The sequence below is a fragment of the Crinia signifera genome, chromosome 2 (assembly GCF_055691185.1).
Source record: "Crinia signifera chromosome 2, ASM5569118v1, whole genome shotgun sequence".
In the NCBI taxonomy this organism is placed as follows: Eukaryota; Metazoa; Chordata; class Amphibia; order Anura; family Myobatrachidae; genus Crinia; species Crinia signifera.
In genome coordinates this window covers 67,763,151-67,790,476 of record NC_139218.1, presented here as the reverse complement: position 1 = coordinate 67,790,476, position 27,326 = coordinate 67,763,151, and the positions used below count along the sequence as shown (strand labels likewise).

The following is a 27,326-nucleotide window of genomic DNA, read 5'->3' as shown; positions in this document are numbered from 1 at the left end:
TATTTTTGTTTCGTAGATTGGAGTTCCGCACGAGTATCCTGATGCTTATTTGTAATCCACAAGTGAAAGTGAATCAGGTAATATTTGCTGACATCCTTTGGGCAGGATGTACTAAGGGAAAAATGCGGTAAACCCCCTATCTTCAGGGGTTTATCACATTTTCAAATGTACTAAGACCAGGCCACCCTGTCTTCGCCGGGCAGGGTATCGCCACCCTTGCAAACCGCAGGTGCCGACCCCCTCCCCCTGGCTCCATCCTCCGTGAAACTCCTCCTCCCCCTAGCAACAGGTCACAGCCAGAGGTCCTTCTGGCTGCAGGGGGGAGCCCGAAGGTAAAATGAGGTAAAATGTTTATTTTCTGTCTGTGACTGTGTATAACCATAGCTTACTGCAGCCTTTCTGAGGTAAAATGTATTTTTTCTGTCTGTGGCTGTGCAGAAATATAGCTGACTTTAGTTCTATGAGGTAAATTGTCCTTTTCTGAGGTGAAATGTCCATTTCTGAGGTAAAATGTCTTTAAACAGTATACAGCTGTGTAGGTAAATAGGAGAACACCTCTTTCATAGATTGCAGTGGCATGATTCTGTTCTTGGGAAGACCAATAAGGAGAATATTGCAATAATCAATGCGAGAGATAATGAGTGCATGGATAAGCGTTTTAGCAGTGTCATGTGTAAAATATGGTTGTATCTTGGATATGTTTTTAGATGCATGTAACATAATTTTGAAACAGACTGAATGTGGGGAATGAAGGACAATTCAAAGTCAAGGGTGAGACCCCTAGGCAGCAAACTTGAGGGGTGGGGTAGAGAGGCAATCCCTGCCACCAATGAGCCGTCTCCACATGCCCCCAGTAAGTATAAGCATCCTCCATGCTCCCTCTGTCTGCCACACTCTTGCTCCCCAGACCTCTCCTCACAGACTGCACTGCCCAACTGCTGCTCACTCTCCTTCTGACACTGGTCATGTGACATGCTACTGACTTGTTGTGCAGCTGCAGCGGCTGTTGGGAATTATCCACCACTGTAAACAAATTCACTATAGCATGCTTCATCATCACACACAATACAAGGGAAAGCAGGGCATTATAAATCTAGCCAGGCGATAGCCACAGGAGTGATCCCTGCTTCATTTCTATGTGATCTAGTCAGATGACTAATACCCCTTTCACACCAGCCTAAATTCCCAGGTTGGGTCCGGGAACAACCCAGGACTAGCTCTGGTGTGAAAGGTTCCAGGGACAAATTCCCGGGTTAATTTGCCGGCAATTCAACCCTGCTAGCAGGGTTGCTCCCGAGTCCTTCCAGGGTTACTCGCTGGTGTGAAAGGTGCAGGAAAAATGTCCCTGCTTCCCGTGTTGCCTCTGCTAGTGCTGATTTACTAGCAGGGCAACTTCCTGTTGTGGTGGACACTCACAGACTCGCCCAGAGACAGCATACAGCGTATATGTTCTGTGGCACCACAGACCCCAGAAGTTCATTTTAACCCTTGAAAGCCTGCAATGTGTGCCATGTCTTGGACAAATGAGGAGGGGAGAGAGCTATTAATCATTAGAGGGGAAGATGCTTTCATATGCCTTTTAATTTGTTTTATACAAGTAAACAAAAGCTGAAACACTACAAATGTTTTGTGTCTTAATTATTAATAATCAATAATCTAATGTGAGCCTAAAAAAGGCAATTTTCAATGCTATTCTCATACAAATGCAGGGTCATCCCGGGTTCAGTGTGAAAGGTGCCGACCCGGGTTGTCCCTGCTTCAAAAGCATGTGTGAATGGGTCCCAACCTGGGAATGTCCCTGGAATTTAATTCCCGGGTTTGTCTCTGCATTCCTGGTGTGAAAGGGGTATTAGAAATGGGGCTTTAAATACTCTGTGTGTATGCCCCATACTGTAACTCTCCCTATTGACCCTAACTTCCCACACACAGCCTAAACCTAACATCTATGCATCTTAATGGCATGCACACAGACACACATGCACACATGCTACAGTCCTGTTGTTTCATGCATGAAAGGTCTTGCACATACAGTGGGCGGTATTCAATGTGAATACTGGCGACGTGCAGCGAATCCTGTTTAGGATTCGCTGCACATTCGCCACTGCTCGCTGCGTTCCGGAGCCACGCCGGCTCCGGTATTCAACGAGTCAGGGGCTCGCTGCCCCTGACTGGTGAATTTGAGCTCCTGCGGCGGACGCCGCAGGGAGCCTGAGGACGGTGGCAGGCAGGGAGATGGAAGTCTCCCTGCCTGCCCCAGAACGTTTGTGGGGGGAGGTGGGCTCCCCGGGTGCCAGGCAGCACAGGCTGCCCCCCGGGGGTGCCAGCAGGGGACCGGGTATATTCACTACACCCGATCATGCATATGTAATGATCGGGTGAAGTGAATATATGAATATCTAATGAGCTTCTCGGCTCCGGCCCCCTGCTGGCTGGTCTGTGTAAAAAAAATATATATATTTTTTTTTAAATTAAATATATATTCATGTGCTTACAGCACATGAATAAAAATAGCATGCCCCTCCTCATAATAAAATTCCAGATTTTTTTACACCAATTGTAAAAAACAAAACACTTTATTTTAAAAGTTCACCTTCCACTTCACCATAAAAAGATAGCGATTGCTACTCGGTGAATCATGGCGAAAAAAACCTTGAAATGTATTCGCCATCTGGTCATTGAATAGGGTGATTCATCGTTTTAGCCAGAAATTCGCCTTACAGCACAAAATCGCCATAAAAACCTGGCGAATCAGCCTAATTGAATACCGCCCAGTAGCTGTACTACCTGGGTGTGATTGTTCTGCAGTGTGAGTGTAGTATAAAAGTATTGTGGGTTCCATTCAACATAACCTCCAATGCTAGCAGCCAGAGGATAGCTGAGGCTGGTGGGCATGGCCAGGGTCAGGAAACCATCTAGTGTATACAAATGTGCTGTTGTTACATTTGTGAGGAGTAAACAAGACATCTAATACCCCTTTCACATTGCAAGCAATGGTCAGGCCCGACCTGGCACCAGCCCGGGTCCAGCTCTTTCACGTTAAACCCAGAGGGTGACCTGGGTTTAACCCTTCTTATAACCCAGGTCGAATTGCTGGGTTGGTCAACCCGGGTTATAAGCTTTGGGGCTTTCACACCGCACCTCGTGCTAGTGCAATTATGCAGTACTAGGGCCATGAGGAGCTGATGCCAATACAGCTTATCAATGCTGCTGCTGCCTTGGAAAGAGGTGGTCTGTCAGCGATAATGAGCGTGCAGCTCTACTCCAGCAGTTGCTACCACAGGAAGATTTTTTTTTTAAATTTAAAAACACTCTCCCACCCAGCGACAGTGGTTTAAACCCTGCGTCATCTCCTTACCCTGTGTATGTGTCTACCTTCCCACTTCACCCCGCTATTCAACCAGTTGTGACTTCGCATTAAGGGCCAGGATGCGATGTCAGGTGAGGGCAGAAGTTGTTAGATGCCTTTACAACATTTTTTAGTTTGTTTTTAATTTAATTTGTTGTATGATATTTTTTTTTAGCTGCAGTGGACCATTGGAGTCTGATGGCATAATAGTGGCATGTGGAGGAGTCTGTTGGTGTGATATTGGCACTTGAAGGAGTCTTATGGCATAGTAGTGGCATGTGGAGGAGTCTGATGGCATACTAGTGGCATTTGGAGGAGTCTGATGGCGTAATAGTGGAATGTGGAGGAGTCTGATGGTGTAATAGTGGCATGTGGAGGAGTCTGATGGCATAATTGTGGTATGTGGAGGAGTCTGATGGCGTAATAGTGGCATGTAGTGGAGTCTGTTGGCATGATAGTGGCATGTGAAGGAGTCTGATGGCATAATAGTGGGATGTGGGGGAGGTCATAAGTGTCAGATGTGCTATAACTAGCACTATTGACTTACAACAATCCTCGGCCTTAATGAAATCAGTTAAAAGAGGAAAATGACTTTTCTCTGTGGTATCTGCAAAAATATAACCATTTTGCCATCACCATACTATTATATGGCAATGAAAAATAATTCAGATTGATCACAAAATGATAAACACACATTAGCTGCTTATAATCAGGGCCGTTTCTAGAGGCGGACAAGCCGTGCAGCAGCCCGGGGCGCCGCACGGCTTGTCCGCCTCTGAAACAGCCAGGGCGCCCGGCAGTCTAACCCCCCCGCCCGCAGCCGCAGCCGCAGCCGCAGCCGCTGCCGCTGTCTCCCCGGCCGCCCGACTCCACGCTGGAGAGGGGAGGGGAACGCATCGTGCGTTTCTCCGTCCCCTCGCCCACGTCACTGGGCTGCCGCTGTCAGCCAATAGGAGCTCGGGCGCGGGATAGGAGAGAAGCACGATGCGCTCCCCTCCCCTCTCCAAGTAAGTTTGTTACTGGGGGCATATGTTTGTGACACTGGGGGGCATATATCTGTGGCACTGGGGGGCATATATCTGTGGCACTGGGGGCATATATCTGTGGCACTGGGGGCATATATCTGTGGCACTGGGGGCATATGTTTGTGACACTGGGGGGCATATATCTGTGGCACTGGGGGGCATATATCTGTGGCACTGTGGGCATATATCTGTGGCACTGGGGGCATATATCTGTGGCACTGGGGGCATATGTTTGTGACCCTGGGGGGCATATATCTGTGGCACTGGGGGGCATATATCTGTGGCACTGGGGGCATATATCTGTGGCACTGGGGGCATATATCTGTGGCACTGGGGGCATATATCTGTGGCACTGGGGGCATATGTTTGTGACACTGGGGGGCATATATCTGTGGCACTGGGGGGCATATATCTGTGGCACTGGGGGCATATATCTGTGGCACTGGGGGCATATATCTGTGGCACTGGGGGCATATATCTGTGGCACTGTGGGGCATATGTGTGGCACTGTGGGGCATAATTGTGGCACTGTGGGGGCATATATTTGTGGCACTGGGGGCATATGTGTGGCACTGTGGGGGCATATATTTGTGGGACTGTGGGGGCATATATTTGTGTCACTGTGGGGGCATATATTTGTGTCACTGTGGGGGCATATGTGTGGCACTGTGGGGGCATATATGTGGCACTGTGGGGTATATATTTGTGGCGCTGTGGGGGCATATCTGGCACTGTGGGGGCATATTAGTAAACAGCATCGGTTGTGCGGCAGCGGCACATGGGGCATAATGTGTAATGGGCATTACGATGTGGGGAGTATTGTGTAATTGCCATCACAGTGTGTGGTCTAATGGGCATCTTGGTGTGCGGTGTAATGTGTAATTGTCATCACGGTGTGCGGCGTAATATGTAATCGTCATCACAGTGTACGGCGTAATGTGTAATTGGCATCACAGATAAATAGTGTATAATGATTTAAGTAGCCTGTCATTGTGAGGCGTACTAGGTCATTGTGTGGCCTTCAGCCAGCCAACTTAAGTGCGGGAGGACAATAACAATTCCTGCAGCAACCAATGTCTGGTCTTGCAGGTTGCAAAAGTGTGATATAAGGTAATTGTTTTCCTGCTAGACCACGCCTTACATTAAGCCACACCCCTTTTAATATCAAGCCACACCCCCTATTTCGGCGCGCGCCTTCGGCGCGCGAAATTACTATAATACCATGCTATGTATTGGGGGGGGGGGGCGCATTTTTATTTCTTCGCCCTGGGAGCTAAATTGTCTAGAAACGGCCCTGCTTATAATTTTTTCACATATCTACAGGATATGTGTACTGATAAAGAAATGGGGGCCACTTGCTTGTGCTTGACCCCCGGCTGAAATTTACCAAAAGATGTAGGGCCATGAGTTTGACACCACTGCTTTAGAACAAAGGGTACTCACTGTTGCATGGTTTCCCACTGGTCCTAACCACATACTTTTAATATACAGGTCAGGAGACACCAATGAAGTGGCACAGTCCTATGGCCAAGAAACACAGGCGCTCACATGGGTTCCATGCTATGTCAGTGCAGAATTTCATGTGCTGAAGTGCACATCTCTATTATGGGATGGGTGTATTATCTAATAGTAATCTACAGTATATTGTAGTACAAGCACTATTGTCCAGTGTGTATTTATTATGGTCATTGTTGATACTGTGAACCAGCAATTAGCTATGTGAAGGAGTGTGGTATAATATATTGGACAAGTTGAAAGAAGCTATCCTATATAGTAACAGTGGGGAAATATCTGTGCTATACAATGGCCACTGTGCTTGATTCAGAGATGGGTGCAATGTAGATTTGTGCTCAGTGGAGTGATGTCTTGCCACCACGCTTGTGCCTAAGATTTTGTGACAACGTCTCAAAGAGTATTTTTTTACAATGTGACAGTCAGGAGGTGACATGAGAGTGGTGACCCAAACACAGGTGTATGTTGACGACTCTGATCACATAGATAGCACAAATGGCTTTGCTGCACAACCATTGGGTAACTCAGATGGCCGATGTTCTCCCGATATGCATCCGATGGTTGCATCTTTGCATATTTCCACATGACTGCTGTGTAAAAGTTCCCAGCTGCAGAGGCATTTACCTACACCTCTTTCCAGTATAGAGTACTGTCAGGGCAGCCGAGAGGCCCCTTTAAAATTTGGGGGGCAGGGCCTAATCTTGGGAGGCGTGGCCACCACCAGTGATAAGGCCATGCACCCAAAACGTTTAAGGTGGGTGAAAAAACACTCTATAGTCATCCCTCACATCCACCCCCTCTTCAGCAGCAGCAGCAGCACACACCTACAGCATGTGCTGTGTTGACAGCAGGCTCAGCATGAGATCTGTCTGCAGCACATGCTATTATGGGGAAGGGTCGGACCAGCGCCCCCACTGGGCCCCTCCAGTAAGCCTGGGCCCAGGTAATTAGTACCCCCCTCTCGGCGGCCCTGAGTACTGTACAACTAATCTGTTACTGTCAGAAAAGGGTCCAGCCATTTTCCCATTCTCCATATAGGCTTAAGGCAGAGGCCATTTGCACCTCAGCACCTCCTGATGCTGTCACTGTAGTTATTCCAGGTGATGATCACATTCATCTGATGCTGCTGCAGTTACATTCAACCAATTAGTTTAAGTGCTTCACTTCAGTGAAACCTAATTGGTTGTCACAGTTCACAACAGTTACCTGAGTATCCACAGCACAGCCTCAGCTTGCTAGATACATCTGCATGCAATCTCCTGACACATATCAAGATGAAACTCATCATGGATTCAATTATAAATTCATAAGGTGACATTGTAGGGCTTGGCAGTCGCATATAATTGCATTGAACCCCATGGGGTTCAAGGTAGTATGGTGATTATTAATTAATATGAGAAAGAAAAAGAGGAAGTAATGCTAATACACTTAAGTCCTTAGGAAAACAGATTAATGCCCCTTTCAGACCACACTTTTTACCTGGTATTTTGCAGTTTTTTTACCGTTTTAAAATGGTAATTTGTGCAGTCTGAAAGGTGCAGAGTAAATTTACCGGTTCTATTGAACTGGTATTTCTAAATGGTAATAAAGCAGGGTCCTACCCGTTTCAGACCCGTTTTTTTTTTCATCCACTGTTTTCTATTGGTTAAAATGGGTTCAGAGTTGTGAAGGAACAAAAACTGCATTGAAATACCGTTTAAGGACAAAAACTGCACAGAAATACCGTTTAAAGACATGCGGTGTGAAAGGGGTTTTAGCTGGCAGACCCATTTTTGGAAACGTTTTAAAATACCTGGTCAAAGCCAGTTTTGTGGTCTGAAAGCAGCATTAGAAGTTTTACATGAAACAGGGCACACAGTGCAGCGTGTGTCTAGGAAAATCAGACGCCAATCCTGATCAGGAGCTGGGACGTTGTGCTGGTGAAAAATGCGGCCTACAGAGTAGCTGCTTTCTGCATGTCATACATCGCATAGACACTTTCATGTAGATTCTCATCACAAAACAAAAAATGGGAGGCGTATTAGAAAAGATGAGAGATAGATAAAGTGGAGAGAAATAAAGTATTAACCATCCAGCTTCCATTTGTCATTTTCCAGTCAGAAAAATAACTTAATCTGCCTATTTTATTTCTCTCCAATCTTCGATAAATCCCCCCTTTGTGAAATGGGATGTGAAGATGGAAGAGAAGTTGTGGAACCAATTTATATTGTTGTAAACATCTATAAAGATCATTTCAATTCATTAATTGGTTACTTTATTATTGAAAAATAAGGTACTTGTTTCCTAGCACGGCCACAATCGTATGGATCGTGTACCTTTAAGTTAAGGTACACGATCCATACGATGGACCCGATTTCCTTTGAAATCAGGTCCATTTGGCCGGCTAGGACAAAATATCGGTCGGGACCGTTAACAATGGTCCCGACGCGACCGACGCGATGCCCGCGATTTCCCCATAGGCTTCAATGTTAAAAAATATTTTAACATTGAAATCGTGTCGGGAAAGGTAAAATATCGGGGGCATCGCGTCGGTCGGGACCATTAACAATGGTCCCGACGCGATGCCCCCGATTTTTCCATAGGCTTCAATGTTAAAAGATTTTTTAACATTGAAATCCTGAAAAAATGTGAAAAATGTGAAATGGGCCAATATGACCCATTTCACATTATAGATGTCCCCGTCGTCACCCCACGATAGACGCCAACCCGAACGCGTGGCGTGCGCAGCGAGCCCGCGAGGGGCGGCGGTGCGCTTCCTCCGACCTTTTCATTACCCTACTATCCACGTCGGCGTGGAGTTGAGAATAGAATAGTGTGGCGAGCGCAGCGAGCCACCGAGCCCGAAGCGTGGCGAGCGGACGCGTATAACTTCACAGGTATACGCGTGCGCTCGCCACGCTTCGGGCTCGCCACACTATTCTATTCTCAACTCCACGCCGACGTGGATAGTAGGGGAATGAAAAGGTCGGAGGACGCGCACCGCCGCCCCTCGCGGGCTCGCTGCGCTCGCCACGCTTCGGGTTGGCGTCTATCGTGGCGTGGGGTGTACGCCGTGACATTTGGGGGGGTTGGGAATATTTTACATTGAATCCAATGTAAAATCGGGTCCCAGGGACCCGATTTACATTTCATTAAAAAAAAAATCGGGTCCAAAATCGGTCGGTCGCGTCGATCGCATCGCATGCGACCAAATCGCATGCGATGCGATCGACCCGATTTTTCCGACACGACCACCCCGATGTAAATCGGTGTGGCCGTGCTAGGAAACAAGTACCAAAAATAATCTTTTCCTGACAGTTATGTATTTCATTATGGAACATTTCCAAAAGTGAGTCACATGTCACTAGAAGGCAGGTTTCTCTTGAGGACCATCGGACAGAACCTTAAGTGACCGTAAATTATGCTTCAGTTGTGTTGCTTCTTGTAAAAGTGCTAGGCGTACATGTTGGCAAATAGCATTATAGTTCTATTTTCAAAATCAACTTATGGAATGTCCGCAGGGAAAGGTCATGATATACAATATCAAGTATAGCTAGAAAGTAATTTCATTTGACCTGCCAAATTGAATGATTTGATGGCACACCTCATCGCAAACTAAGATCTGCCCTGTTTTTATGCAGAAAACATACTAGGTACTGGTTATATGATTGCTTTAGTTATATAAGAGGTCTTATGTAGGTTACAGTTAGGTATAATAAATCTACAATAATCTGCAGTGCCAGATAGAATTGTGCTGTTCAGTTGTCCAGAAATCTGAATACACCCTAATTTTACGGATCCGATTTGGATCCCTCAATGAATTCTGACCTGAAATGAGTCCCAGTTCGAATCTTCCTGCTGTTTAGAATTCAGAATTTAAATCTCTATTCAGGTTTTGGATTGACAAAAATTACTTGATTTTTGCTTTTTTTTTAAAGATTTTTATCAATGATTATCATTTTCTTTTTAAAAATGATTGGAAAACTGAAATTCAAATCTCAACTGAAACACTTGAAGGTGTTTTTACCAAAACCAAATCCGAAACATAATGATGAATTAGAATTAAAATAAAGCATTGGGGTCTACACACATCTCTATTGACTGAGCAGGTCACTCCAATGCTTGAAATCAGGGGCACCACAATGTTTGAAGGTTGGGGGCAAAGTATGATTTGATATTGTTGCCCCTAAATCACTGAATGGCACTCCCTCGGGGGCAGCTGGAGTTATGCACCACGCCACTTATCTGATGAAGGGAGGAATATATGAAGTGGGAGGTGAGAAGTGTGCAGCACTGGTCCCAGAGGAGGGGCCAACCTATAGTAACTAGCCGCATACTGTAGCTGGTGTGGAAGAGAGCCTGAAGATGGAAAGAGAAGTGGATTAGCCTGTGCTAACTCTATATCAGGGATGGGGAATCTTCGGCCCTCCAGCTGTTGTTGAATTGCACATCCCAGCATGCCCTACTACAGTATTGCTATTTGGCCTTACTAAAACTGTTGCAGGGCGTGTTGGGATGTGTAGTTCAACAACAGCAGGAGGGCCCTGCCATATATGGTGGTTGCACTGCACTCTAAGAAATAGTACATTGACTGCCAGTGCCAAATGACCCACAACTAAATTTTGCACTGTATGTGAAAGACCCTGGGACTGATTCAATTGTTCTTTGTCCCAGCTGCCACTAAATGGTGCCCAATGTAGCAATACAATTGTAGCACACGATTAAAACCACTGCTAGTGGGCGTACATATACGTGACATGTGTGCCCAATGGGGGCAACAAGTAAATAGCCCCAATGGGCACAAAAAAGTTTTGAACAAAACAATTGAATCTGCCTCATTGAGCTTAATAGTATTATTGATTTGCATCTGTTGTCTTTGCAAGTGATGTGCAAGTTATTTAAAAATGTTAGTGCAAACCATAAAAAAACTGTCTAAATGTACTAATCCCTGAAAAGTGATAAACTGGAGAATTATAAGCTACCAACCAATCAACCAGCTCCTGTCAATTTTCAGATGCAGCCTGTAACATGTCGGTTAGAGTTGAGTGGCTGCAAAGCTGCTAACATGGCTGTTTATATACTTAAACTAAACCAGTATTTGAGTTGAACAGACTTTCTCAGAGGGCTGTCCAGTAAGCATACGGGGAAAGGTGAAACTCATGAAGCATTTATTCCCCTGACAGTTTACCTTACACTTGGAGGAAAAATATATTAATATTCAGCATTGAGGATATGAGGTAGCCTTACAAGTCTAAAATGTAGATACTTTCAGGTAAGATTTAAAGCCGTATTTTCTTGGGAGACACTTCCTTGTGGTAATAAAAGATTTGTCAAATAATTTTTGGACCCAAGAAATTTCTACCTTTTGTGACTATGGGCCTTATTTTGGTTCATTTTTTCTGACAAAATCCTTCTTAGATGGACAAAACCATGTGCACTGCAGGGGGGGGGGGGGCAGATGTAACATGTGCAGAGAGAATTAGATTTGAGTGAGTTATTTTGTTTCTGTGCAGGGTAAATACTGACTGCTTTATTTTTACACTGCAATATAGATCTCACTTTGACGTAAAACCCCACCCAAATCTAATTCTCTCTGCACATGTTACATCTGCACCACCTGCAGTGCACATGGTTTTGCCCATCTAAGAAGGATTTTGTCAGAAAGAATGAACCAAAATAAGGCCCTATATTATTAATAATGGTAACTATAGTCTCTCATATGAAAAATGAAATAACTTATATACAGATGTCCTGAAAATGTGGTCTCTTGAATCACCATGTACTGCCTTCCCTGGAACAGATTCTGTATATAAAACCCAGGTGTTATTAGGTCAGTTTTAGATATCCTGTAAATACTGCACTATAATGCTGGGTACACAGCTATACCATCATTTCTTCAATGTGATTTACTTTCGATTTGACTAGCCATGATGCCATGTGCTACACACCTGTATAGCCCTACTTACGAAATTTGAAATATAGTGGCCAAGATGGCTGTATATTTTAGCCTGTGGGATAAGCACACGGCACTGGCCCATTAACAGTGACCTATATTTAAAAGGTAAAGCGTTGTCCTCATGCACCAAGCGTTAAAAGCAATATACTGTAGCACAGGATGTACATTTACATTTTGCAGCTTCTTCATACAAAACAAATGTTGCACACCACATGAATGAGTGCAAAGTAAGTTGGTCAATACCAATTGTTTTATTTATGCAAATAAGATGCACATTTTGTGCAAAATGTGTCACCAGCAACCAGCCAAGTCACCCAGAACCTGAAACTCCAAGAGCATGCAATTGAAGCCAAGGTATAAACTGCAACTTGGTGTTCCTAACATTAAGGTCCACGACCAGAGCATGAGAACCCCCAGGCCAGCACATGCCAACCACTCCAAGGCCTCACAGTAGCGAGAGGTTTAAGAGTTGGCCTGAAGAGGTACTCTGGACTTCAACTCTAGTGTTTGTGACCCACCGGATAGGGTCACCTAGTTGCGGTTGCTGAACTGTTATTTTTGTTCACTCTTTTCTCTATATGTTACTAGAATTATCACTGGCGATAAACACTCTTGAAGATGTGGGCCTAGTTATCAACTATGTAGGCAAAGTCATAGCCTGTGCAAAGTATTTCCCTAGGTGCTTTGCAACAGGCGTGTTGGTAATTGCTTCACCTTTAAAAAGTAAAGTTGCTGTGAGCTTTAGACCATATAGCATGCCTGCAGTCTATTATCTTGAGCAATAGAGTAGGACCTGCAGTAAAGTGGGGTCCCGTGAAGGGGGCTTCAGGCTTAAATGCATTGATCAATACATGAACTAAATCTCCACTGTTTATTATTGTTAGTTAATTTAGTAATTGCAGAGCGGCTGAGATATTAATATAGATTCAACCTATCAGGCTCACTAAACTAAAGCAAGTAAAATGTATTCCTTCGTTAGGACCTAAAGTTGTAAGTGGTGGCCGTTCGTTGACCCTGCTGCATGGCCAACCAGATGTTCGCCGCTAGTAACATGCTACGCAAATGAATGAGTAATCGTTCCATCCTTCATTAAATCTTTCCAGTATGTACATGCAATTGGGTCCTAGAGACATTGGGGCAGATCTTTAAGCCTTTAAAAGAGATAGGCCGCAGGCTGCGGGGGAACACCCACATCATTTGATGGTCGACAACCATCGAATGATGTGGAAGGCACATGCACATCTAAGGTTACTCTGAGGTAACCTTACATGTGCATCGGCATTCAGAAGGAAGTTGATGGGCAGCTGACATCCGGTGGGCGATTTCCATGGGCGCAACTATGCACCGCCACCCCATGCCCCCCGGCCACAGCCTTGGGTGCGTGCACCTAGCGAAGATTCTGTTCGCCATGCCTGCACGCACTCAGTGTATGCAAATGGCCATAAATGCGGCTGCGCATGCACATATGCAAAACTTCGGTTCCCGTGCGAACGTACCGTTCTTGTGAACGGACCAGAATAACCCCCAATGTCTGCAAAGGGCTGTGGAATATGTGTGCACTATATAAATAATTGGTAATACATAAATGAAAAAATATGACACAAAGTGTATTATTTTAACATATATAGTTTTCTATACCTTTTAATAAAGTTTTAGTCATATAGGGTTTATGTTAACTTTGGCTTTTAATTAATACATAAGATTTTTGTTTGATATTTGCTTTGCTTTAGTGATAGAAGTGTCCTTGGGCTTGCCTATAACAGGATGCTGCTGTCTCCATCACTCCCCCTGCATTGCACGGCACCTGCCAAGCTTGGCTACCTGTAGTGCAAAAAGCAAATGTGTCAGGTTATAGGCGGTGTTTGAAAAATGACAGTTATGAGCGGACTGGCTGAACATTTATCACTCTTTATCACCCTCACGTTTATCTCTTTTTTAAGGCTTAATACATCTGCCCTATTTTCTCATATATCGCCCCAATTGCCATCACAGCAGTGGGTGCCCGGTGGGTTACTGCAGGTAAGACGATTGGGGTAGTCTTACCAAGTTTACAAGATATTTTTAAAAAGCGACTTCTCTCTAAGACTAATAGTATCCTGAGGGATCCCACCCACCCAAATAGTGATCTCTTCTCCTTACTTGCATCAAATAAACGATACCGTTCAGTCTTATGTAAAACCAAACGATATAGGGAGAGTTTTTTTCCAGTAGCAATCCGCACTTTAAATACTTTAAATATTTTAAATGCTTAGGGTTATTTATGATCTACGCACAATCCTGTAGTCAAGTGTACCTCTTTTTTAATGTTTCTGTATTTGTACTGTTTACAATTTATTTTCGTTTAATGTTCATTGTATGTGGACGTTTTATGATAAATAAAGATTCTATTCTATTCTATTCTATTCTTAACTGTCATTTTATAGGCTGCTCTAGAAAAACGACAGAAAGTGATTGGTTGTTATGAGCAACTTCTCCAGTTTATCTCTCTCTCAGAGATTTGATAAATACATTTTTACATCTACTGTACATAAAATGTGGGTTGTGATAAAAAAAAAATATAGAAGGCACTTTAAGAGAAAGTAAGAGTGGAACAGAGAAAAGGGAAATAAAGGGCAACAGAAGCGTGAATAAAATAATTGGGAGTAGCGCGATAAATAGATGAGTGAAAGAAAATGATAATTAACAGAGGCATAACTCTGGGAGGCAATGGAGTCATCTGTCGCAGGGCTCCTGCTCCCCAGGGGCACCTCTCCTCCCCTGCAAATTTAAATCAGTTAATTGAAAGCCTTCAATATCGCTTCTGTGGCTGACTCCACCTCCTAGTAGGACCATAGACATCAATATTTTAAACATAACATACATACATACTTACACACATGCATACATATATTTATATATCTATATATCTTACCGTATTCAATATAAAACACTTCTACTCGCATATAAAGCTATTACTGCACCAGCATATATATCTTTACTTATCACAAAATATCTCCCATCTTGACCACTCCGCTCTGCACAAGCTCTGTGTCTCTGTTCTGCACGGATCACCAGCTCCCATTCACTATCACAGGACTTTCATCGGGCTGCTCCCATCCTATTGAATGCCCTTCCACGCACAATAAGACTCTCCACTAACCTCCAAACTTTCAAGTGTTCCCTGAAAACTCACCTCTTCAGACAAGCCTATCATATTTAAGTTCTACATGCATAACCTCTGAGGCACTTATGTATTATACAGCTTCCCTTCTGGACTTGTAACTTGGTGGGACTGCTATGCTATTACTGGTGCCTGTCCTTGTGTTTCCCTCCTATATCCCTATAGATTGTAAGCTTGCAGCAGGGCTCTCCTACCTCCATGTATGTCTGTGGTTACCCAGTTTGTATTATCACTGTCTACCATTGTAAAGAGCAACGGAATCTGCTGCGCTATATAAGAAACGGTAAATAAATAAATACATACAGTATAAGGTGCTGTGTATGTGAGGGGGAGGGGGGGGGGGGCACCAATATTTATCTTGCCTCCGGGCAACTGAGGCGCACTTACGCCACTGAGTGGGAGGGTACAAAAAGGATGGTTATTCATCTCATAGATAGGAATAATCCGACTGATCGATGTAAGATATCCTAGGAATGAAAAAAGGGAGATATAAGTAGAAGAGGAAGATCTACAAAGCAGGAAAATACATTATGAACTGGTAGAGATGGAAAGAGGTTTTAATTATATTAGGATGACAAACATAATGGGATGTCACCGTAAGAAGGAGGGAACAATGTATGGTGGAAGAGAAAGGACAAAGAAAAGGGGAAGGGAAAACAGGGAATAGAACCAAACAAACAGAGGGAATATAAGAGAAGGAAAGTATTTGGGAAAATAGCTCAGACCTGTACGATTGTATCACACATCTGAATGTTTGGCACAAGCTTGATAAGTGAATCATTTAATCATATAATAAGTATGTGCTCAAATTGTTGTGTATAGAACCTACACAACCAGATTGTAATACAACATGTGCTCCTGCATATTACCGCCAATGATAACTCACCATTCACTGACAGGGTGCAATTTTGAAATTACTTTTACTATTATTTCTGGTCAAATCCAATCCAATCAGATCCAATTTTGTCCATTGGTTATGTGAACCTCTCCTCACGGTACAATGGTACAATGGTTAGCCAGTTCAGCAATTTTGACAGCTTCTATGGGGCATATCTATTATTTATGTCCCTGATAATAAACATTCATCATAGCCGCAATACAATAAGGAATCTTGGTGTGCCAGAATGTATTCAGATATGGACATAGGCAGAAATAGCTTACACAGGCAGACTTACCTTCAGGTGCATGTGGAAAAGGTCAGCACTGGTATAGAAGTGAAAGGATCATTTTTCCTACTGATATAAACACAGGTGCTATGTTAGAATGAAATGATTATTGGTTATGTGAACAGCATCTATCTATCTATCTATCTATCTATCTATCTATCTATCTGTGCGTGTATCTAGACTATAAATATATGTATTCTATATAACCATAGCAGGTGATACAGGAATCTCCCTCTTTAATACACTGAGGCAACAATGCATTGTTTCCCTGAGAGTTACCTCATAGTGACATTGAGCAGAAGGAACAATTCATGTGTCTCCATTATTATGACAGCTGTCTTCTGGGAATGTCCTAATTGTAATGCATGTTTGTATTTTCTAGGACAAATAGCTGGATAGAGTGTATTCTGTGAAATGGAACTGTCATGCTCTATATGTAGACACAACTCATGTGTACACTGTATTTGACTTCTGAAATTGTAATCCTCAGTGTGTGAGAGCGGCATGGCCTTCACTTCTCATGCAAGATAAACCCTTTCACATCCAGAATACCCACATATAGGTAAACCCAATTCTAATTTCCTTCTAAAAGGAAATGGGGGAAATTTAGTAAGCTCAGTAGCTGCACTAATCCACATCGACCAATCAAATACTATTGTTTCTTACAGATGATTATTCCATCTGCATGGACAGTAAAATGGTTAGCATTACTGCCTCACTGTGGCTCTAACTGTGCGGAGTTTGTATATTCTCCCTGTGCTTGCATGGGTTCCCTCTGGGTACTCCGGTTTCCTCCCACTGATAGGTAAATTAGCTCCCAACAAAATGAACCCTACTGTGATGGGTGTGCATATACATGTGGTAGGGAATATACATTGTAAGCGATACTCCATTGTAAACTGGACTGGAGCAGGGGCTGATGTGAATGGCCGTATATTGAACCTTATTCTGGTTGATTCGCAAGGCTGCAAATTTGCAGCCTTGCGAGCCGACCAGACGCTGTCCTGCAAATGCCATACGCATGCCACCCCTGTTCGAATGCACAAGCTGCAAATGGATGTTTAACATAAACATCCTTTGCAGGCTGTGGGGGAACACCCACATCATTCGATGGTCGCCAACCATCGAATGATGTGGAAGGCACATGCACATACATCTAAGGTTACTCTGAGGTAACCTTAGATGTGCACAGGCATTCAGAAGGAAGTTGATGGGCAGCTGACATCCAGTGATGTCAGCTGCTTGCCCCCAGCGCCCATCTCACTCGGCGATTTCCATGGGAACGCCCAGCATTTTCATGGTAACACTCATGAAACGCTGGGCATTCCCATGGGCGTGACTATCCGCCGCCACCCCATGCCCCCCCGACCACAGCCTTGGGTGCGTGCACCTAGCGAAGATTCTGTTCGCCATGCCTGCACGCACTCAGTGTATGCAAATGCTCATAAATGCGGCTGCGCATGCACATATGCAAAACTTCGGTTCCCTTGCGAACCTACCGTCCTTGTGAACGGACCAGAATAACCCCCAATGTCTGTAAAGGGCTGTGGAATATGTGTGCACTATATAAATAATTGGTAATACATAAATGAAAAAATATGACACAAAGTGTATTATTTTAATATACATAGTTTTCTATACCTTTTAATAAACTTTTAATCATTTAGGGTTTATGTTTACTTTGGCTTTTAATTAACACATAAGGTTTTTGTTTGATATTTGCTTTGCTTTAGTGATAGAAGTGTCCTTGGGATTGCCTATAACAGGATGCTTCTGTCTTCATCACTCCCCCTGCATTGCACGGCACCTGCCAAGCTTGGCTACCTGTAGTGCAAAGATTAATGCTCAGGAAACTCAGCTTGCTGGAGCTTCTCCTTCTGTGAGCACAACCTGCTTCTCGTTACAGTTCATTTTTCACCATTGATATATAGCAAAGCTGGCCGTGTTCCAGACTGTTCCATCTAGTTGAACATTCTCACCTTGGTAAAGCTGCCAAAACAGTCATGCAGAAATATCTAGTAAATAAAGGCTAAGTCCCAGCTCCTTACCGCTGTCACCCTAGAGGCAAGTAAAAGATCAGACCGAAGACAATTTGCCCATGCATTGTCAAACTTTATTTCTTTCATGCCAAAAATACAAAATGGAATGCATTCAATCTCGCACCTGCTCCACTAATTTTTCATATTTATATATATATCATCCATCCTAATAACATGCCCTTGTGTTTGGCAAGTGGGAGTCAGTGGGAGATTTCTGCATGCTACTGTTTGCTTGACTGAGTGATATAAGAGTCTAGGAAGGACCTCACTGTCCGGAGGGAAGGTCAGTTGCATATGCTACAGGAGAATTCAAGTGTAACGACCATGCCAATGTTTAGCAAGGGTTGGACCACAGCCATGTAGCTTCATGTATAATGGCATCCTGCCCTGCCTGCATTGCACCTCATTTTGGCATACATTCCTGCTGTCTCTTCATAATATATCATTTCTCAATGGCAAAGACTAAGCTCCTACGGAGATGCAGGAGTTACAGAATGCCATATTGCGTCTATAGTCCTCTAACAGCTTGTATTTTGTATTCTCTGTGTTTGTGTCTCTGCTATTCCTATTATAGAAAAATTGAATAGTAACTGTAACGTATATTATATAACAAAAACATTGTACAGATAATTTAAGTTACAAAGTATTGCATCAACATAGACATGACAAGGTAAATGAGTGGTTAGACAGAGACTATAGCAGAGGTAGGCAACCTTTGCCCTTTAAGCTAACAGTGGCCCATTGTGACCAGCAATGGGCGTGGGTTGCTCTGAAGCCACAGGCCATCACTGTGACACATTCATAATTCTTTGATCCAGACCTCTTTTACTTTGACATATTTTTTTATAAAAAGAAACACCAAGCCCCATAGTATAGTCCGAATATTATATTATACAACACTATTATTTTACAAAACACACCAAGAAAAAAAAACTCAAAAAGCTCAAAGTGTCCCTATCGTATGTATAAGCCCCTTAGACCAACCTACTGTAGGGCAGATGTATCAAAAAGATTAAGTTGAAAAATTGCCCATTCCAGTTCCACCTATCGTTTTATAGAATGTACTGGGTTACAATAGCAAGTTGACTAAGTGTTATGGGTAATTTCAAGACTTGTCCTTTTTATTAAGTTCTTAAGTAGATCTATCCCTATATGCTTTAAGGGCTAGATGTACTAAGCTTGAAAAGTGATAAAATGGAGAGTGATAAACCACCAACCAATCAGCTACTGACTGACATTTTTCAAACCCAGTCTGGAACACGGCAGTTACGAGCTGATTGGCTGGTACTTTATCATTCTCCATTTTATTACTTTTCAAGCTGTGCATATCTTGCTCTATATGAAGAAAAGGAATACGTGATAATAAAGATAATCTGATTAACATTTCTGTGAGTCCCTAATAAATATTATAATAGAGCAATTATATTACAGCCATCTCCATTTTATGTACCTGCTCATTAATTCTGTTTTTCTATTTTAAAACCTACTGTAGTTACAATTTCATTTAAGAGATCAACACAGAAAATCGACAGTGTCAAATAGGTTGAAGCCAACGTGCATTGTGGGTAAACTAGAAAAATGCATTAAGCTATTAGGCATAAATATTTTACTCGTAGTGTTAGCTTTATCAAGTTTGTGTATTTTCTAAGTGATTCTCACACAAAAATATAATATTATAAATTATGCATCCTGTTTTTTTTTGTTTTAGACAGAGAAGATTAATCCTAAAATACTAAAATATGTCTGGAAGGACAGTGCTTAAATGTTTCTTTGTCTAATGTGTATTGGCACAATGATTAAATTCACAACACCATCCAATAATAATGATAAAAGTAAACACTTATATTGTGCATGGCAGAAATAAAATGGACTTACCCCTAATGGTCACTTTTTACTCTTTTGATATAATTTTTTTTAAATGATTACTTATTTTTTTATGTGATAAATGCTTTCATCCAAAACTACAATTAATACAGACAATGTAAGCATTTATTTTAATGCTGTTGCATTAGTTTTAAATGTTGTTGCAATTTTTGTAGCGGATACTGCAGACATTTTATTACACTTTTTAATTCATAATTAATTAGCGTAAGTCATTAAAAAAGATGTACAGTGGAAGTGTTTGGTCTTGATGCACCAATATAATTGGGTAATGGTAGCCATACACATTAACTGCACAACCAAAATCCAGAATCTAATCTGCCAATGCACTTTTTATGTGAGGATGTTATACTCTTGCCAACTTCAAATTGTGAAAATTGGAAACTGTGAAATTACTGTACACGTAAAAAGTTTGGTGAAACAGAAGGCTAGCCGATGTTGAGTACTTTTTTCCAGAAAAAACTATCTGCACTTATATGGGCTGTCAGGAGATCAATTGGGCCCCAGTACTAGAGGGCAGGGCCAAACAAGTTGTTGCGTGGCCACACCCATTGTCAAAAAACGGTCTTCGCTACAAGATGCACCAACCACCAAAAGGGGTGTGGTTTTGACATCTTATCTACATGGCAGCATCTCTTTGGACGCCTGGATAATTGGACAGGTCTGTTTCTGAATACCGTAATCTGTATCCACTTCCTTCTTGATGCTCCTGGCAACAACTATTAATTAGCTACCTGCATTTACTATCCTAATGCACAAAGCAAGTGGGTTATATGAAAGCTGACACATGGAGATACTATATTGACACACAAGTAGTTGTGCATTATGTACTTAATTATTGGGTATGTAATGTACTTCAGGATTAGTATAATGGATATTTTTGAAAAATCTGCTTGAAAGCTCAGGCTCAAATCTGCATTTAAAGCTCAAGTAATTCATTTCTATACTCATCAAGCGGATAGATACTCATTTTTGGCTTAAGCAATCTAGGACACCTTTGCAATATATAACCAAGTATAAAGTTTCATTTGTCTGTTTTTTTTTTAACTCTCTCTAGATATATGTTAAAATATAATTATATCAGCAAATTATGATATGTCATTCCAGTGATCCCTTGTGGCGTTTGGTTTAATGAACCGTGCAAAAAACATTGCATACATTGAAATAGTAACAAATTCTGACAATTTAAAATAAAAAATATACACACACACATGTGATATGTGATAATGTCCCTCTGGTCTGTGATCCTAACAAAGTTTGGATGTTTAATGCCAACACACACACGTATATATATATATATATATATATATATATATATATATATCCTATGTGTCCCCTAGTTATACCATAATGGGTGCTCAGTGGTCTCCTTGCAGACACAAACCCGTGTCAGTAACCCCCTGATTACTACGTATTTTCAGCACCAGCCTGAAGCAAAGGAGAAGAGGTGCTTATAGCGGTAATGACATGCATATGGTCCAAAAGTTTTTTTAGTTGTTTCAGTGTTTGTTGTATTTTTTTAAATAACCCATCAAAAATACTAAAAAAGAGATTAAAAGTCTTGTTCCATTTTGTCAGCGAGGAAGCAGCATCATCCAAAACAGGGGGAGGTCGCACCACTTGGCGCAACGTGACGTTTTCTCCTAAATACTACCCTATATATGGCAGTTTATAGCTTTATTATTTAATACAGACAATAGCTTTCATTCCTTTGATACAAAAGCTGGAAATAAAAAAAGGATTTGTGCCATCACCTGAATGCCAGTCCCCAGATGCCCTTCCACACATTGTTCATGTATAGGATTTTCTGTTTCTTAAGGCATCTCTCTGTATCCCTTTTTGCAAGTCCCTCTCTTTGTGTGCTCTACTCCTGCATCTCCCACAATTCTCAAGGGCGTTTTAAGTGCTGCATGCAATCCCTTGAGCTTTGGGAAGAAATGGACCTGCTCCTTCCTCCGGGCACTCTCCAAGATGGAAGGTTGTCTTGCAGTGAGGAGGATAAAAAAGTGCGAAGGAAAGGCAGGCTGCGTCCGGATCTCCCTCTGAGCTCCAGATCATCGGCACACCTAGTGGAAAACTAGAAGGGGTAAAAACAACAGAGGTCAGAAAACAGCTGGTGGACCGTTCAATAAGCCACTCATTCAAAAACATTTCATCCCATCAACTATAATTGTCAAGTACCCTCAAAAAAAATGATTTGATTTTTACAGTTGTAGTAGGTGAATGGATGTGGGTCCGATAAACTTCTACGGGTGTGGATTATTAGATAGACTGTGTCTAGATAGACAGTCAATAGCTTGACCAATATTGGTAGACAGACAAAAGTTTGACAAATGAAAAAGGTAGATATGCAGGTCGGCATTGGCACAAGGTTGGCATGCAATAGGACAATATGGTGAAAATGTTGACACAAGCAAAAGGTTAGTATGAAAATGGGTTGACGCATGAAAATGTCGACATTGGGTTTTTCTCATTTTGGTGTCAATTGGGCATGGACCCCCAATTAGTTTATGAGTACCCTCGCCTGGCTCCCTTCACTCGCCATGCTTTGGGCTTTGTGCCTCGGAGTCTCTGCACTCGCGACACTTTAGCATTCTCAGTTGTAGTTCACGTGGATGGTAAAGAATGAAAAAAGTCAAAAAAAGGAAGAAAAAAAATAGTGTCAAACTCATGTCAATCTTTTAATGTGCCGACTTGTTTCATGTCGATCTGATTCATGTCGACCTTTTGCACGTGATGAGCTTTTTTGGCTATGTCAATGGGTTGTCTGTGTTGACCTATAGAATTCTATACATGTACAGTAGTAAAAAAAAAGTGACAAATTGTGTGGGATATTCTGGAGGGTGGGGGTGGGTTGGCACAGGTTGGACCTTGATTGGAACAACAGAAAATTCATACAGAGAACCAACGTGTAAACTGCTAGTTGTAAGTATATTTATTAGCAGTGTGTGGTTGGTGGTGCTCCCAAAGGACAGTTCATTAGCGTAACTGCGGTTAAAAGTCAGAGGTGACTTAAAGAGAACAGACGGGATTTGGGGCTCATTTTTTAGAATATAGACAGATGATATACAGTATGGCAAAGATTAAAAACTAACTTTTAATTTTACGTCTAAAATATACTTGGTGCCTATAATTGGCTAGTGAACAATACAAAATATGTAGTATAAAATACTGGAGGTTTCCAAGGCGCAAAAGAAACAGAAGAGCAGCTCAATATAACCAAAAAACTTGTTCAACCAAAACAAGTAAGACAATAGTAAATAAAACAGGGGTAAGGATATATTCAAGCGCTGTCTGTATGTGTTTTCTTCACTTCTCCCGTTCTCATGGGTCGATATGCGGAAATAAAGAAAAAAGAACACAATGTGTGGGACTGTATTTTTATTTTTTAAAACATACAGAGGGAACAGAAGTGGAACGTACCACACTCACAAAAGGAGTGTGTATTTCAAATACGAAAAGGTATCTTTTTTTTTGGTGATAGTATAGCCTTCACCAAATCCACCCTGGTGTCCAATAGAATTAGATTGAGCGTACGTTTTCACTCACACGATCAAGGTGTTACAATACATATAATGGTTTCTTTTAAGAGCAAGCGTACCAATAACTCACAATTGGCAGGAATTTTCAAAGCACATCTGGGTTTCTTTAGCTTGAAAAAATTGTTTTTATTGTCAAACACAAAAATTAAAATACACTCTGACCATAGATACACTTTGTTTCAATGTCCAGCATAAACACAGAATGGTCCAAAGTTTAAAAGAGGTTGTGCAGATCCAGAAAGCCAGCCAACGCGTTTCGATTTAAAATCTTTTTCAAGGCTCTTTATTAAGATTTTAAATCGAAACGCGTTGACTGGCTTTCTGGATCTGCACAACCTCTTTTAAACTTTGGACCATTCTGTGTTTATGCTGGACATTGAAACAAAGTGTACCTATGGTCAGAGTGTATTTTAATTTTTGTGTTTGACAATAAAAACAATTTTTTCAAGCTAAAGAAACCCAGATGTGCTTTGAAAATTCCTGCCAATTGTGAGTTATTGGTACGCTTGCTCTTAAAAGAAACCATTATATGTATTGTAACACCTTGATCGTGTGAGTGAAAACGTATGCTCAATCTAATTCTATTGGACACCAGGGTGGATTTGGTGAAGGCTATACTATCACCAAAAAAAAAAGATACCTTTTCGTATTTGAAATACACACTCCTTTTGTGAGTGTGGTACGTTCCACTTCTGTTCTCTCTGTATGTTTTAAAAAATAAAAATACAGTCCCACACATTGTGTTCTTTTTTCTTTATTTCCGCATATCGACCCATGAGAACGGGAGAAGTGAAGAAAACACATACAGACAGCGCTTGAATATATCCTTACCCCTGTTTTATTAACAATACAAAATACACATAAACATATTCAATTTAGAATGAAAAAAGGTCAGATCCTTGATACTCAAAGAATATTTAATAAATCTTAGGCGAAAAATTAGTAAGGCAGCTGATTCTCCTTTCTTAATTGGAGTAAACCTCAAGATAAGTGATAACTCATAAACTTTACATATCAATTAATTGCACAAGTGGTGGAGGAGATATCAGACTGTACAACACAGGACACAGCCCCTTGAAAGACCCACATACTGTATATTATATTTGATAATATCTGGTTACACCAACATGTCGGGTGTAGTTGGTAAGTATAGCACATGAGGGATCAGAAAGAAAACCCACTATACAGCGGTGTTTCTGCTATCCAGGTTGACTACAGCACCGATGGTTCCCTATTGGTCTCCCAAATAGGTACTAATTCTGCCCGTCACTGCTTAGCTTCTGAGTTCTGATGGTTTCAGGCGATCCAATAAAGTATGGCTGTAGGAGTCCTGTCTGATGAGAGGACACCGCGGGGGGCGGTAAGCAGAGGCTTCTGCTGTTTACCTAGGCTGTGTGTGCTGTCCCTGTTGCCCTTGGGGTATTGCAGTGAGAGTCGCAGCCACAGTTCAGCAAATGAGAGAGCCGCAAAGACAGATGATACTATAGTGGTGGAGGCAGGAAATTAACATATAGTGACCCCACTTCTACTGTCCACCATCATACTGGGTATAGGATGGTGGATGAGAGTGAGGGGACACTGCACAATTCCCCTGAAATGGAGAAATGAGGAAAACAAGAATGGTCTGTAGCCAGGGCTGGATATACGTTTTCCGATTGTGTAGGAATGTACCCACGGTCCAAAATCAGGGATAATGTCCTAGGTGACAGTATTGATATGAACTGGTCCACACCGAGGTTGATAAGCAATGGTGGTGATACTGTGATACAAATACCTAACAGATACTGATGTCACTAAAACATGTTATGACAGTATCAGGTAGATGATGAGGGTGGCAAAAGGTTATCCTCTTCAACACGCATATCAATGATAATAGAGCCTCTCCCCTGGCATTTAATGCTGTTAATATTAGCTAAATGACTGATTGGTCCCACTTAATTCCATTGGCAGAAATAGTGGGCTAATCCCACCTGTTAGATCGTGGGGATCAGTATCTCTGGGTCCCAATGAAGCAGCGGGGAGAGGAGGCATGAGGTGCAGGTAGAGCCGCTGGAGGAGGCAGGCTGGTGCGGGCTAAGCCTGTTATCTTTCACCATTGATTCCGGATATACACACTGACAATGAGAAGTTCTGGTAGTGTTGAAAACGCCGGTCGGAGGGATTCCCATGCTTGGCCAGCTGTGTGGGGAGGGGGGTGTGTCAAGACACGTGTTTCGCTGGGGGCTTGTGTGGGATGTAACGAAGCCCGAGTTTGTCGGACGTGCGGGTTGCTGCCCGAAAGTGGACATTATTTAAAGGGCAATCATGTACAGGACAAAACCGTGACTTTTAAATGATTGCCCCTTTAAAAACCTTCCAACTTCAGCAGAACACGGACTTCATTACAGCCCATCCAGGGAATGAAGAAAGGGTTGTGTTTTATTATTTCTTAAATGGATGAGGCCTGAATGAAAAGTATATTAATAAAAGTTTTGAAAATATTAACTAAATAAAGAAACAGTTCTACAGTAACAGCAGGCAGAATGTGACATTTTTACTCTTGTGCAAGGTGATAAAATATACAGTTATGCAAAACGAAATATGCTGCACAGTCACATGCTGTATGTTTAGTAAATTACTTATATAAGAGCCCTATATAAACAGTATCTGCTTAAATCGTAGAATGAAAGTACAGAAGTACGGTGATTTGTGAACAGCAGAACTATGCAATATTTGCATATTCTCCCATAAATTCCAGAAACCTTGTGGTTTTTCAGGTAGTCCCCAGCAGATTGGCTAAATCCCCCATATGGGGAGATCATACTTGGAATTGTAGTTACATATAAAGGAGGTAGGACTAACTGACCTAAACTCAGGTAATTTTAGAACCACCCCTTCGCCAAGTAACTGTGAATCAAAACATTATGCAAATGCGAGGGTGGGGCCTAATGATGTGAGAGCCCATTCCCGCTCCTCTCTGGGCTTCTCCTGGATAGGGGGTATACAATGTAGGTAAGTATGACCTACACTTATTATGTATGGGACATGTTCTTACTTATCTGTTTAGCGTATTTCAAGCTGCACATGACGGAAAGAGTCACTTTAATGTCTAATAACCTATGAGCACTTTAGGACCACATAAAGTTTTTCCACTATACTACTGATTGGTTACTTTAATTTATGTGTTCAAAGACCATACCAAGTGGTCTGGGTTCCCCTGGCAAAGAAAAGACAATACTTTGCCCCCTTCATCCATATAGTATAACAACATTTGCTTGTAACTTTGTCATCCGTTTTATATAGATAAATTATATTATTGAGGAACCTGCCTGTAAAAACTTAAAATGTAGTAGGAAGGGTAATAACATTAGGTGGAGGTGGGACTTAGTGGTCTTTAGGGGAAAGTGAGAAAGATGACTATGCAGTTACACTGTCAGAAATACGGGTGCAGGGTTGCCTACCCTCCCGGAATGGCTGGGAGTCTCCCGAAAATCGGGTCCCCCTCCCGGCCCCCCGGAAGGGTGGGCAACCCTCCCGGATTCAGGGGGGACCCCCGCTGCGCCCCCGATCGCGGCATTTAAATTCCGCAATCCGCGGGTCTCAGAGGAGGGGGCGGAGCTAAAACGGCAAAATCGCGTCATTTTAGCCCCGCCCCATCACGGAGATTCGCGAATTCCCCTGTTTAACATTATGGGGTGGAGCTTAGCGATGTCATGCTCAAGCCCCGCCCCAGAGCAGCTG

At 42.3% G+C, this 27,326-nt stretch overlaps 1 protein-coding gene across 1 annotated transcript in view; it reads right to left on the bottom strand.

Annotated features, from left to right (window-relative positions):
• Positions 1 to 18,235: 18,235 nt before the first annotated feature.
• The window catches only part of TRARG1 (trafficking regulator of GLUT4 (SLC2A4) 1), a 49,054-nt gene continuing 39,963 nt past the window's right edge, over positions 18,236 to 27,326 (bottom strand). Inside the window, exon 3 of the mRNA XM_083172291.1 lies at positions 18,236 to 22,141. Coding sequence (XP_083028417.1) covers positions 22,131 to 22,141 — 11 coding nt within the window. The 3' untranslated portion in view covers positions 18,236 to 22,130. The remainder of the gene's footprint in view (positions 22,142 to 27,326) is intronic.